This window comes from Trichechus manatus, unplaced genomic scaffold (genome assembly GCF_000243295.1).
Source record: "Trichechus manatus latirostris isolate Lorelei unplaced genomic scaffold, TriManLat1.0 scaffold00184, whole genome shotgun sequence".
Taxonomy (NCBI): domain Eukaryota; kingdom Metazoa; phylum Chordata; class Mammalia; order Sirenia; family Trichechidae; genus Trichechus; species Trichechus manatus.
The window spans coordinates 1,271,222-1,284,651 of record NW_004444120.1 but is presented as its reverse complement, the minus strand read 5'-3'; the positions used below and the strand labels follow the sequence as shown (position 1 = coordinate 1,284,651).

Below are 13,430 nucleotides of genomic sequence, written 5' to 3'. Positions count from 1 at the left end.
TCAATAGCCACATGTGGCTTGTGGCCGCCATGTTGGACAGTGAAGGTCAGTGTTCTCAGCATGTATTAATTTCTACTTACGTTTCAAAGACATGGTTCTTCTGTAATAGTAGGTCATTGGTAGCAGAAAGAATGCCTTTATTTTCCTTTTTCCTTACAATTCTACTTTCGTTTTTCACAATCTGTTCTCTCATCCTCTAGTCTTTGTACTAGACTTGGAACAGGAACAGTTTATTGTACAAAAAGTAGTTTGCTCATGCCCAGTTCACATCAGAACTGAGTGGGATTTGAGTAAGAATCTCTAGTTACTATGTGAAAAGGCAAAGGTTCTTGATTGGTTTTCTCCCTTATCACCTAAAATTTCAAGTAGGGACTTTTCTATTGTTTCACACTTAAATACACAGAATGTGTGATGGAATTACCTATTGGGAGTAGTTACTAAGCCAGAACTGTACCTGAGGTGAACCAGTTCCTCTTCTTCACTAAAGCAGTTCTGCTGCTGCCCCCTCCTTTCTCCCTTTAACCCTTTCATGGACTGGGGTTATATATATATATGCCTGTGGTACATTTTTCCCACCCCTGGAGGTTTATTGGCAGGTATTGAAGCCACTTTAGTACATTCTGGTGTCATGGCGGATACTGGTGCAACTGCCTAAAAAACAAGGAAGTTGGTCTGCACCACATTTGAGTATTGAGAGCCATTTGTATGAGGGGATGCTTTCTGGCGGAGTAATCATGTGAAACTTTTTTTTTTTTTAATTGTGCTTTAGGTGAAAATGTATACCTAAAAGTTAATTTCTCATAGAAAAATTTATACACATACTGTTTTGTGACATTGGTTGCAGTCCCTACAATGTGACAGCACACTCCCCCTTTCCACCCCAGGTTGCCTGTGTCCATTCGACCAGTTCCTGTCCCTTCCTGCCTTCTCATCCTGTCTTCGGACAGGAGCTGCCCATTTGGTCTCGTGTATCTGATTTAACTAAGAAGCACACTTCTCGTGTGTATTATTTTTTGTTTTATAGTACTGTCTATTCTTTGTCCGAAGAGTGGGCTTTGGGAGTGGTGTCAGTTCTGGGTTAACAGAGCGTCTAGGGGTCATAGTTTCCAGAGTTCCTCCAGTCTCTGTCAGACCATTAAGTCGGGTCTTTTTATGTGAATTTGAGTTCTACACCACACTTTTCTCCCGCTCCATCTGGGACTCTCTGTTGTGTTCCCTGTCAGGGCGGTCATTGGTGGTAGCCGGGCACCATCTAGTTCTTCTGGTCTCAGGCTGGTAGCGTCTTTGGTTTATGTGGACCTTTAGTGTGTGAAACTTTTGTCTTTTGGTTTCTGTACAGTGAGATAAGGCTTGCAAGTATGCTTACACTATTTCCTTTGTGTTGTTGGGGAGGTACGGTTACTGGTGTTTGGAAATATTCAAGTAAATGAGTTATTTTTGGGGTGAAAACAGTTTGTGATGCACTTCCTGGGCCATGGTACCAATATGGGCCACAAGTGTAATGTGCTTCATGAACATGGTACCAGTATGGCCCAATCTGAATCAAACTGGTAACAATTATGTGTAGCAGGTGCAATGTTTATTAGTATTTTGTGTGCATTTTTGGAAGGTTGAGTAAGATGTTTTATGGCTCAGGTGTAACCAGGAAGTGTGATGTGCCATGGGACTGCTATGTCCTGTTTGTGTGATGTGCTTCATGGAATATGGGACCAATATGTCTCACTTGCAGTTGGCATCCCATTTTTTCAAATAATAAACCACCCACAGACAATGAATGATTCAGCATCCATTCCATTAGTGAAATAAAATGGCATCACCAAAAAATCCCACAGCATCACCAAAAAAAAAAAACATCATCCATGAAAGGGTTAAACAATCTGCTGTCAATATTCTTTGTATAGCTTCTTATGCTAATAAGCTAGATCCTGATTTTAGTCATTTTACAATGATTCATTCATTTATTTATTCAACAGATTATTTATTGAGCCTATACTGAGCACTGTTCTAGCTGCTGGGGCAACGTCACTACTCTAGACAAAAATCTCTGCCTTCACGAGTTTACATTCTAGAGAAAAAAAACTGACAATAAACATAATACATAGGTAAATTACGTAGCCTAGTAGGTAGTAATAAATGCTATAAAATAAGAGGGGAGAGGAGTACCTGTGGGGGCGTGGGTTGTAATTAAATGTAGTGATCAAGGTCAGCTTCACTGAAATGAAAACATTTGAACAAATGCTTGAAGGAGGTCAAAGAGCAAACCATTTGGATATCTGGAGGAAGAGTAGTACAGGCTGAAGAAACAGCCCATGCAGAGATGAGAGCGTGTCTAGTATGAAAAAGGAATAGAGAGGAGACCCTGTGGCTGGAGCATGAGGAAGTGTGGATGGAGAGGAGTCGAAAAGCTAATGGGAGCAGATCATGTAGACTTTGTAGGCCTTGTAAGGATGTAAGCTTTTACTGTGAGAGAAATGGGAAGCTGTGGAAGGTTCTGAGCAGAGGAGTGACATCATCTGACTTATATTTTATTAGGACCACTTCGGGTCTTGTGTTGAGCACAGACGGAACTCCCTTCAGGCTGGAAACAGGAAGCCAGTTAGAAGGCTAGATGATGGTGAAATGGAATCAAGGTGGTAGCAGTGGTGAGAGTGGTTGGATTCTGGCTGTATTTTAAAGGTATAACCAGCAGGATTTTCTGATGGATTATATGGTGAGCGGGTGTGAAAAAGAGAGGCATCAAGAAGCCTAGAAGGTGGAGTTACCATTAGCTGACCTAGGAAAGTCGGACTTCAGTTTTGGATATGTTAAGTTTAAAATGCCTGTTGTACATCCAAGTGGAGATGTTGAGTAGGGAGATGGATATATATGAATTCAGGGCGAGGTCCCTGAAGGAGGAGGCATAACTGTGGGAGTCACTAGCGTACTGATTGTATTTAATGTCGTAAGAGTGGATAAAATTATTTAAGGGGAGAATACAGATGGAGAAAAGAACTAAGGACTAAGCCCTAGGGACACTCCCAACATTGAAAGGCTGGAGATTTAGAAATAATACTGAGGAAGGAGGGAAACCAAGAGAGTGTGGTATTCCAGGAGCCAAGGGAACAAAGTGTTTTCCAGGAGGAAGCAGTAGTCACGTGTGGCAGATGATGCTGTCAGTCAAGTAAGATGAGGACTAAAAAGTGGCACTTGGGTGAGCAATGTGGGTATCACTGGTGGTCTCTGAGCAGTTGTGGTAGAGTTGTGGGGTGACAGCCTGAATGGAATTGTTCTGGAGATAACAGGAGGAGAGGAATGGAGCTAGCAAGTATAGGCAGCTTTTTCAAGGAATTTGGCACAACGAGGAACAAAGAAACAGGGTAAGAGCTGGAAGGAAAAATGAGGGGCAAGAGAATATGTTTTAAAGATGGGAGAAATAATGGTTTATTTGATTGCTGATGGCAGGAATGATCCCATAGAGTGGAAAATTGATTGGGGGCATGGGGTGGGGATTGCTAGAGCCTTACCCTGGAGTGAATGAGAAGGGATGGGATTTATTATATGAGCAGAAGGACTAGCTTTAGGAGCATGGACAGTTCATCTATAGTAACAGGAGGGAAGTATATGTAGGTACATGTGCTGGTAGAAGGGCAAATGTGGTGGAATCTTATCAACATTTGCTTCTGATTGTTTCAGTTTTCTCAGTGATGTAGGAAACAAGATCATTGATCAGCTGAGAGTGAGGGTGAGGGAGGATGTATACGGAGTTTGAAGAGAAAGGGGAAGGAGTGAAATGGCATCTAGGAGAGAGGGAGAGTGAGTTGATTAGGGAAATATAATGGTTGCTGAGTAGAATGAATTCAAAGTGAGATTAGGCAGCACTGACGTGTGTGTTTCTTTACCCATGTCCAGCTGCGTGGGTACGAATGTGGAGTAAGCAGAGAATTAGATGTAACCTGGGTTGTAATCTTGCCAAGTGAATGTAAAGAAGCAATAGTGGTGCAAAAGAATTGAGAATGAATTAAGGGAGCGATTGTAATGATTGACATGAAATTTAAGTTGGGCAAGAAGGGAAAACAGACATCATGGGGATGAGGGGCAGAGAAAAGAGGTTCGGATCAGTGGATTGTAGGTCCTGGAAGGGTTGAAGGATTTCAGGAATAGTGATAAAAGAGAGAGGAAAGAGAGGAAGAGGGATCCAAGAGTAGGTTGCATGAAATTGAGATTACGGAGGGGTTGCAGTTATCTGTAATGACAGAGACCAAGCTAGGGCAATGGGAGCGACTGGCTGACGTGAGGAGGAAGATAAGATCGTTGGACGGAAGGAGTATAATGAACTGAGAGGCCAAGGTTTTGGACGGATACTTGAAGGCCAGAGAAGAAAGATTATTTCATGAGTAGAAAGCATTTATTAACAGGTTTAGCACAAAGTTGAGCTAACTATTAAATAGCTTAAGATGACTGCTCTCTAGAAGTTTATAAAGATTATGATGTTTAGTTATGGGACAGAGTTAAGTATTCGGTTGTATATATTTATACAATATGCTGAAACAAAACTGAATGAATTACATAAATGTCTCTATAATTTAGTAGGAGGTCATTGACATCCATCTCTATGAATAAGAACGATCATTATTTTATAAAACATCCAGACCCATTCTTCATAATTGTGGTTCCATCCCAGTTCCACTGTCAAAAAAACACTGACGTAAGATGCCCTCGGCCACTTATATGTATGTTTCAAAAAATTGCAAGACAAAAATAATCAAGAAAGCAAGTTAATGGAATAGCTATGTGACGCTTCAGTAGAAACCTTTCTAACAAACTTAAGGGATTCCCCTGACATACGTCTGTATTCCTGATACCCCAGCAAGCAAACGCCTGTCTCGTGGCTAGCAGCCAGCAATTTCGCTGAGCACTTCTGCTTTCTCCATTTGAACTGTATGCTTACCAAGCCTCACTTGTGTTTGTTCTAAAACCTGTTTAGGCCACTGTACTTTTTATCGTAATTAGGTACATTAATTAAATATTACGTATGCCTGTGAAATATGAGTGAGGGAAGAGAATTGTTTTCCTATGACCTAAGTGAAATGTTTTGGAAAGGTTCAGGAGAGACAAATTGCTTCAGTTTTTTTTTCCTGCAAATTAGGTGGGAGTAAGGCAACTGTAAAGTATTTGAGGGACAGTCATAATCTAAAAGGATTCTGTACTGATACTGCTTCATGACTTCTTGCTCTTCTTTAAAGAAAGGTAGAAGATGCACTTGGGTGTGATTTGTTTAAAGCTTTAATCAGCTCCCTTATAAAAGCCATGGTCCCGAAGTTAGTGAATAAATGTACATGTATCTGTTTTAAGTTAAAATAAAATGTTTTAAGTATATATGTTTCATTTTTAATCATTTCCTCCTTTAACCACTTTTTCCATTGACCCAGTAACTACCAACTCAGATGAGAGGGTACTTAAGTATGACATTTAATTTAGTATCCAACTTATATTTAAATTTTAAATGGTAACATTTTTAGGGTTTTTTTGTTTGTTTGTTTTTAACATTAGCCGTGTTTTATTTAGCAAATACCATCTTATTTCAAAAAGAATTTCAGATAGCAGCTGAATAACAAATTTAATAAATAATAGATTTTTAAGTAAAATTTTTATAAATCATATCTACTGTTAAAGTTATCGAATTTTTTCTCATTTCATTTTGTATTTAAAATATTTTATTCTACAAATAATGAATAATAGCATTCAATTTCAACACATTAATATCTATTTTTTCTCCTTCTTTTACCAGTTATCTAAAACAAAGCAAATATTTAAAGGAATCTTTTAAGGTACATTGTTTTTTCAGTGAGGAATACTTTCCTAATACAAACATTTAGAGCTGTGAGCTTGGGTTTTTGGTGTTTCTTAAACCAGGTCACAGCTGCCTCTTACTCTTGTTTCCTGCCTGGCTGGTCACAGCAGTGCAGCTAGGGTTTGGTGTGTGGCAGCAGGCACCCTGAGGGCAGAGACGTGCTTGTGGGCAGCCGGTCCTCAGCCTGCTGCGGTTGATACTGACGTGGACATGGCAGAAAGACCAGCAGTTTGATGCCTACGACTGCAGTTGAGGTGACAGTAAGGGAAAAAAGAGAACAAAATATACAACTTGGATACGTTTCCTCAAACAACCATCTAGGGCCTGTGTCACTCCCAGAGTCTCCTCAAAGAAGTCCATGAGTAGAGCGGTGCTCCCCTACTTTCTAACTTGTTGTAGTTAACAAGGGCCAAAGAGAAGGAAGTTAAAACTTCATATTCAAATACTTCATTTAGTAAAAAAAAAAAGAAAAATATATATATATGGCCTAGTTACTTTATTGTTCCATCTGATTTTTTAATAAAGTTCTTTTTAAGCTTCGTAGAGTATGGTGACTAAGCAGGCAGACTCTGGAGATGGGTACACCTGGATATGAATCTTGATTCTGTTCCACTTGATAGCTTTGTGACTGTATTAATCTCTCTGAGCCTAATTTTTCCTCATTTATAAAATGGGGATAATAATAGTACCCATATAAAAGGGCAGTTTGAGGATTAAATGAGACAATCTGTTTAAACGCTTAGCACAGTACCTGGCATATAAACCCGTTCCCATTGAGTCATCTGACTCATAGCAACCCTATAGTAGGTGTTAATTACATTCTAGATATTAGTATTTTATTATGTTCCATAATGTTATTGTATTATTAATAGACCTTTATGAGAGGTGCTTAGATATTTTTGATTGAGTCAAGTTGATTAAATAAGTGGTCATTTCTGCAAAATGTAGGTTATCAGGCTTCTTGTCAGAAGTGTACACTGTTACTTGCTTTCTGTTGGGAAATCAAATTTGACAGTCATCATTTTGACTTGCAACGTATTTTTCCTTAGTGAGAATTGCCTGCTGTCTTTTGATTGTCTCAGGTAGATAACACTGTTAGTGTTTGCCTTTTCTCTCAGAAATCTCCATGATATCTTCATTACTGAATTGGCTGGAAAGGGATTTACTACTTCCCTTTACTTTTAATTTAATGAATCTTTATAGTACTTCTTGTGGAAAGGGAAGGGGAAGCGGTATATGAAGGAGAAATATAAAATGGTTCCTGTCTTCAAGAACCATTAGTGAGAAAGGCTTGAAAAAAACTCTTAACTCCAGTGTCCACTTGTGTTCTTACATGTGAAATACTGAACCCATTTCTGTACCCTGTGGTTGGTCAGATGGTGCTCAGTGTAGATTTGGTTCAGTCATAGAAAAACAGGTGTGACCTTTGCTGTGTGTACCAAAGTGTAAAGGTTGTGGTAAACACTGCTGAGATCTTCATAGCCTGATTATGAACTAAACAGAAGCTTACGAGACCACATCAGAGGACGTGGGCTGTGGCCCAGCTGATGAGTGTTGGTCAATCTGAAAAAGCCCACCTCGTTCCCAGAGCTGTTTCTCGACTCATCTCAGAAGCCCACCTAGTTCCCAAAGCTATTTCTCAACTTATCTCAGAGTCATCTCTGAGTTGGGACAGGGTTTAATACACATCCAGATTTTTGTGTCCATCTTTATAAAAAAGGTGTATTTATTGTGCCAGATGGATTTTGGAGGTGGTGAATGAAGAGATTAGGGTACTGGAATGTTCCTTAAAGTAGGAAGAAAATTACCAGCTGTCTTTCAGGTAGTTGGAAAAGATTTGTTGAGATAGTAGCATTCCAAAAAAAGGAATAAGTGGCCCAGGCTGCTTAGAAGAAGAGAATTACTCCAGGCTTCAACCAGTTCCCAAGAGGCAGCAGAAGGATGACTAAATGAAGCGAGGTCGTATAGGCATGCCTGGTAAATGGTGGATGAGGGTCAGTTGAACAAACAAGTATTGAGTGCAACTGTGTACCTGGTGCTGAAGGTAGAAAAACAGACAAGACCTAGTCCAAGATCTCATTTCACTACTTCACTACCAAATAGGGAGCCAAGAATTATCAGCTAATGAGAACACACTATGGTAGGTGCTTTTCTTATGGCATGAACGGAGTACTTTGGAAGGACAGAGAATGGAAAGGTTAATTTGCACCAGTTCATAGTTAAGGCTAATTTAAATGAAGTGGGGAAAGTGAGAAGAAAGGAAGAGAAACAGGGTTGGGCATACGTGCCAGATTGCAGGATTTGGTGGTTGTATGTATGGGACACAGCAGCAAACAAGGTATGATGAAATTAAAAGATAGAGTATGGATAAAGCACTTAGCCCGTGTATTATGTTAAGAAAGATTACTCTAGGAGTTGCTCAGAATATGGTTTGGAGAGGGAAAGACTACAAATGTCAGGAGTTCCCCAGTTGAGCGGGGACTGGGAATAGAGACAAGAGGATAAACGGGAGAGGTCGAACCAAAAGGATTTGGCAGCTGTTTGGAGGGGGTCACAAGGAAGAGAAAGGAGTCAGTGATCCTGTTTTTAGCTCGAGTGCCTGGATGGATGTTGTTATCGTAAACCGATTTGGGGATTTCAGAGGGGAAACGGATGTTTAGGGCAGAGAAGGGAGAAAGGGATTGTGTTTGGTTACTGATGTTTTGAGTTTGAAGGGCCTGTGGGTCATCCAGATAGAGATATCCGGTACGTAATTCAAAATATGGGCTGGGAATTTAAGAAGATATATGTGTATGTGTATACATGTGTGTATGTGTATATATAAATGTATATTATTTCAGTTTAAGAGTTATCAGCATGTAGAGCTGATAATTAAAGCTACTGAAATAGAGTCAGCCTTCAAAGAGTATTTAGAGGAATGCCTAGAACTGCATCTTAGAGAACCACCACCATGTTCTGTGTGGGAAGAAAATGTTTTATCGGGTGTGCATATATTCTAAAGTCATATTAAATTGTCATAGTTTTATACTGTTTGTTCCACTTTTCTCTCTAATAGTGAAGATAATAGAGAGTTCACTATGTTAATGAATGATGTGTGATCTTCAAGTATACCATTTTAAACAGTGTTTTTTGCCCTTAAAAAAAAATCTGCTTTAAACTTAAGCCTCTAAATGGTATTTTGCTGAGTTTTTGGATTTCGCAGATTGAATGAACTCTGATTATTTCAAGGAATTTGGTAATTTCTTTCAAAATGATCATGTTAGTAAATTATCAGTCACTTGAATTGCTCTTTCCCTCCATAGGAGCTGATGCAGCAGAATGGGATTGGTTACGTGTTAAACGCCAGCAATACCTGTCCAAAGCCTGACTTTATCCCCGAGTCTCATTTCCTGCGAGTGCCTGTGAATGATAGCTTTTGTGAGAAAATTTTACCATGGTTGGACAAATCAGTAGATTTCATTGGTAAGTAGCTCAAGTAATATTACCAGTCCTTTGGGTTCTAGTCTCATGTCTAAGTAAGTGCCTCCTTTACTTTTTACCTTTAAAGAAAAGCAGTCTATTTCAGAGATTCCAGAGGTCTGAAGAAAAAAAAAATGCTGCTTATCTCACTTAGTGGTCAAAGGCGTGTGCCATGCCATCCCTGAGGGACTGGTCTTATAATATTCTGCCCTACTTTTTCAAATCTCATGTAAGACTTTTAGAAACTTTGGTGGTATTCCTTAGTTTTTGCCTTGCCTACCATGTTTTCTCCAGAGAAAAGTCAAATTCTATGAAAACAAATTCCATTACATTTGAAGTCTTCATATCACAAGATTTCTACACCTCAGTCTGTGTGCCAGTAATTTCAAGCAGTTTTGGAATTGGATCTAATAAAATACACATTTGCTCGTTTCCTTGGTATTGGCTATGACAGGATCTGATCTGTACCACACTTTGTCCTGCTCATTGGGCCTGTTCACTTCTGGAGCTTCCCTGACTCCAAGCTTCAGTTGCTGTTCTGACATTGGGGAGCTGTAGGATTAGGTCTGCTGGTAGTAGATTGGTGAAGTGTACTGGAATTGTGGCTTTAGTAGAGAGTGGCTGTACGGAAGAGGACTATTGCTAGATTTTGAACAACATCACAATGTGTGACTCCTTGTGTTTTCCCTGGTCACATACGTTCGCACATTCTACTCCATAATTAAATACTCTGAATTGGTTACTGTAATCTTTTAAAAATAAGAATTAGTACTTTAAAAAAAGTGAAATTATGTAAATTAGGCCCCTACAGTATTTTTCATCTGTGAGAGGAATTTTCTAGACACCAGAGTTGGAGCTTTGGTACTTCAAAAACAGTTCTCTTTTTTCTAGATTTCCAGATGCTGAGGGTTTCCAACATAAATCTAGGACTCATTTTGTGAAATATCTGAAGATGAATGACTGAGACTATTCACATTAAAATAATAATAAAAAAAGAATCTCCAAAATTAATACCCTCTACATTGCTCTTCTAGGAAATAGTCAACATTCATTCAGCTTTTGCCTCTTTAAAAGATAATAATTATGGTTAATAATTATTTGGTTAATTATAAGAAGGAAGTAATAACTAATAACTCTTGGTTATTAATTATATGGTTCCCATTGTGTGCCACACTGTTCCAGAGAACATTTGGCTTTAATTTCAGCCAAAACAACAATTTCAGAATCTTTTTAGAAGACAACAGGTTCTCTTCTAAATGACTAAACTTTAGAAGAGTTAGTAGAAAAGAAATAATATGAATAACTTTGTCCCCAGCTTGTTTTCTTTTTTCATGGGAGATATCATTCTACCACTTTTAATTCATACAAAAGGAACTTTACCATGTTCCAGGCTGGTTAAATATGTATACACACACACACGTCAGGATTTGAAGCAGCTTACAACAAGAGATTGGATTAAAAGGAAATACACATTCATGCACATACGTATACACATTAAAATGGGATAAAAGGGTAAGAACCAAGTAATGTGGGACTAGGAAGACTACAGTTAACTGCCAGAAAATCTGAATTGCAGTTACCTTTTGAAATAGAGCAATAGCCTTAGCTTTGAGCTTCCTAGCAGCCAAGGCTAAAGGGGAAACACTGAGACCAGCAGAGTCTAAACACTGTAGCGTTGAGAGAGGAAAGAGAACTCGGTAGGCACAGAAAGGCGCAGGACTTTATGTGCGCAGGTTTATATGATATTATCTAGTACAGTACTTATTTTATCTCAACGTTGCTTTATATTCTTTTTTAAATTGTTTTATTGTGTTTAGATGCCCTATCTAGAAGGAAAGCTCCTTGATTGTTCATATAGTATCCAAAACCCCTGGGGTGTTTTGTACATAATGACAATACATTAATCTTATACACTAGAAGTTTGTAATATTTACAAAATAGGTGGTGAGGTTTGAGTTGGTGTTAGCCTTGTCTTATTTAGCTGCCGGAGCAAATTCCCTGGATATCTGTTAATTAATTACAAGAATTTTAACAGAAGGTTTGGTAAATATCCCTTTTCATCATCTATAACGAGAGTGAAAAGGGAAGAATTTAGTCCGTAGCAAGAGCTTCATGGCTAAGCGCACATGTGATTGTTCCCAATTAACCTAGTCATCGAAAACCAAACCAGCTGTTGTCGATCCCATCTCACGGCAACCCTTGTGTTGCAGAGTAGAACTGTGCTCCATAGGGTTTTCAAGGCTGTGATCTTTCAGAAGCAGGTTGCCAGGCCCTTCTTCCGAGGTGCCTCTGGGTGGGTTTGAATCACCAACCTTTTGATTAGTAGTCAAGCACTTAACTGTTTGCACCACCCAGAGAACCAGAGTAATCAAAGTACTGGTTAAAACGTTAGTTGCTTCCAAGCTTTGTGGGATAACTTCACCTCTCCTACATGTCAGCTTTTTAAGCCCATCAGCAGTGAGAGATGTCAGCCCTTTTGGATAGAATTTCCTGGGCTCTTTGGTTCAAACAAAATGTCCATGAATCCTTGAACCATGTTATGGGGAGTTAAGATGACACGGTAAGACAGTAACTTCTGGGTGTCATGGAAAGGAGAAAAGTTCCCTTGCCCACTGAAGGAAACTGGTAATCCTGATTCATAGTATATACAGTTTTCTTCTTAAATTCAGCAAATATAACTGAGCCACTTTATGATGCTTTATCTCTAAAGAAAAATAGGGAAACTGATATAAATACAGGCTCTGTGACTTCCATCATTTTATAAGTAGCTCCATCGGGTGTCTTTTTGAGATATGCTGACATTGTGATTCTTTCTCTTCCCCTCCCCCCGCCCGCCTCCTTTTTAAACAGTTACGTGTGTCACCTATGTTTGAAATGAAAATAGATATTTTAAAATGTAATACTATCTTACAGAATTAGAAAAAAGTGGAAGTGTCGAACAACATGAGCAAACAAAGTATCCGTAGCTATATCTTAGGGATGGGATTTTGGATAGTTTTAATTTTTTTAATGTTTTTCCATATTTCTGAAAGCTAGACTAAGCAAGTAGTATCCTATATCCACAGTGAGGGATTTATAGCCAGGAAAAGTTTTTAGGATAATTAATAATGTAAAAAAAAAACCATGGTGTAAAGTACTGAAATGGGAGTCAAGGACAACTTGCTTGTTGACACCTTTGGGCCTCAGTTGTCCTTTATGTAAATGGAAGGGAAAGAATGTTCCCTGCCTCCTCAAAAGAATATTGAAAGAATAAATATGATGTAAATAGATGAGATTTGGGTTTTTCAGATGAAAGACACTGAGTTAAGTAAATGGAAACAAGATCTCCCTGCTGAACACAGTTGTTAAACGTGCCCCTTCTTGGTTTGACTCGCACAGAGAAAGCAAAAGCCTCCAATGGATGCGTGCTGGTGCACTGTCTGGCAGGGATCTCACGCTCAGCCACGATTGCCATCGCCTACATCATGAAGAGGATGGACATGTCCTTAGATGAAGCTTACAGGTGAGGACGGGTGCCATGTCTTAGGTGGGTTGGCTTTTTCTTTGACTTGAAGCATGAGGAGACATGAGGGTCAGTAGCCAGGTTAGAGCAGGTTGAGATTATTTGTCACACTCTTTATAGGTTACTGTGGATTTGTAAATGGTCTTTCAAAGATTAGAGAAGAATGCATTTTTATTATTTAGCATTAATTCTGCCTTAACGTCTGCCAGGTTCATCCTCAGCTACTTTTTTAAGTGTAAGGAACAAGCAAATCCAGTCAGAGATCTCTGTCCCATTATGCAAGCTTGGTCGTTTCCTTGAGGGAGTGTCATTTGCTTTAGTTTACAGATGAGAAAATGCTTATTATATAATCTCGACTTTAAGCCTTGTACCTCTTTCCCCATGAGGAAAAAATCTAATACATTCAAGTGTAAAACCAAATTGTCATACTCCAGTCATTGAGTAAAACTTCCCACATTCTAGAGTTGCCCAGATTTTGCAGTTACTGGCAGTGTGTGGAGGAGCCCGGGTGGCACAGTGGTTAAACACTTGGCTGCTAACCGAAAGGACGGTGGTTCGAACCCACCAGCCGCTCCATGGGAGAAAGATGTGGCAGTCTGCTTCTTGGAAACCCTACGGGGCAGTTCTACTCTGTCCTAT

At 39.2% G+C, this 13,430-nt stretch overlaps 1 protein-coding gene across 1 annotated transcript in view; it reads left to right on the top strand.

The window, feature by feature from the left end:
• Window positions 1-13,430, top strand: part of DUSP16 (dual specificity phosphatase 16) — a 94,719-nt gene that overhangs the window by 76,020 nt on the left and 5,269 nt on the right. Inside the window, exons 5-6 of the mRNA XM_004387322.2 lie at window positions 9,133-9,292; window positions 12,668-12,791. Of these exons, the coding sequence (XP_004387379.1) occupies window positions 9,133-9,292; window positions 12,668-12,791 (284 nt within the window). The remainder of the gene's footprint in view (window positions 1-9,132; window positions 9,293-12,667; window positions 12,792-13,430) is intronic.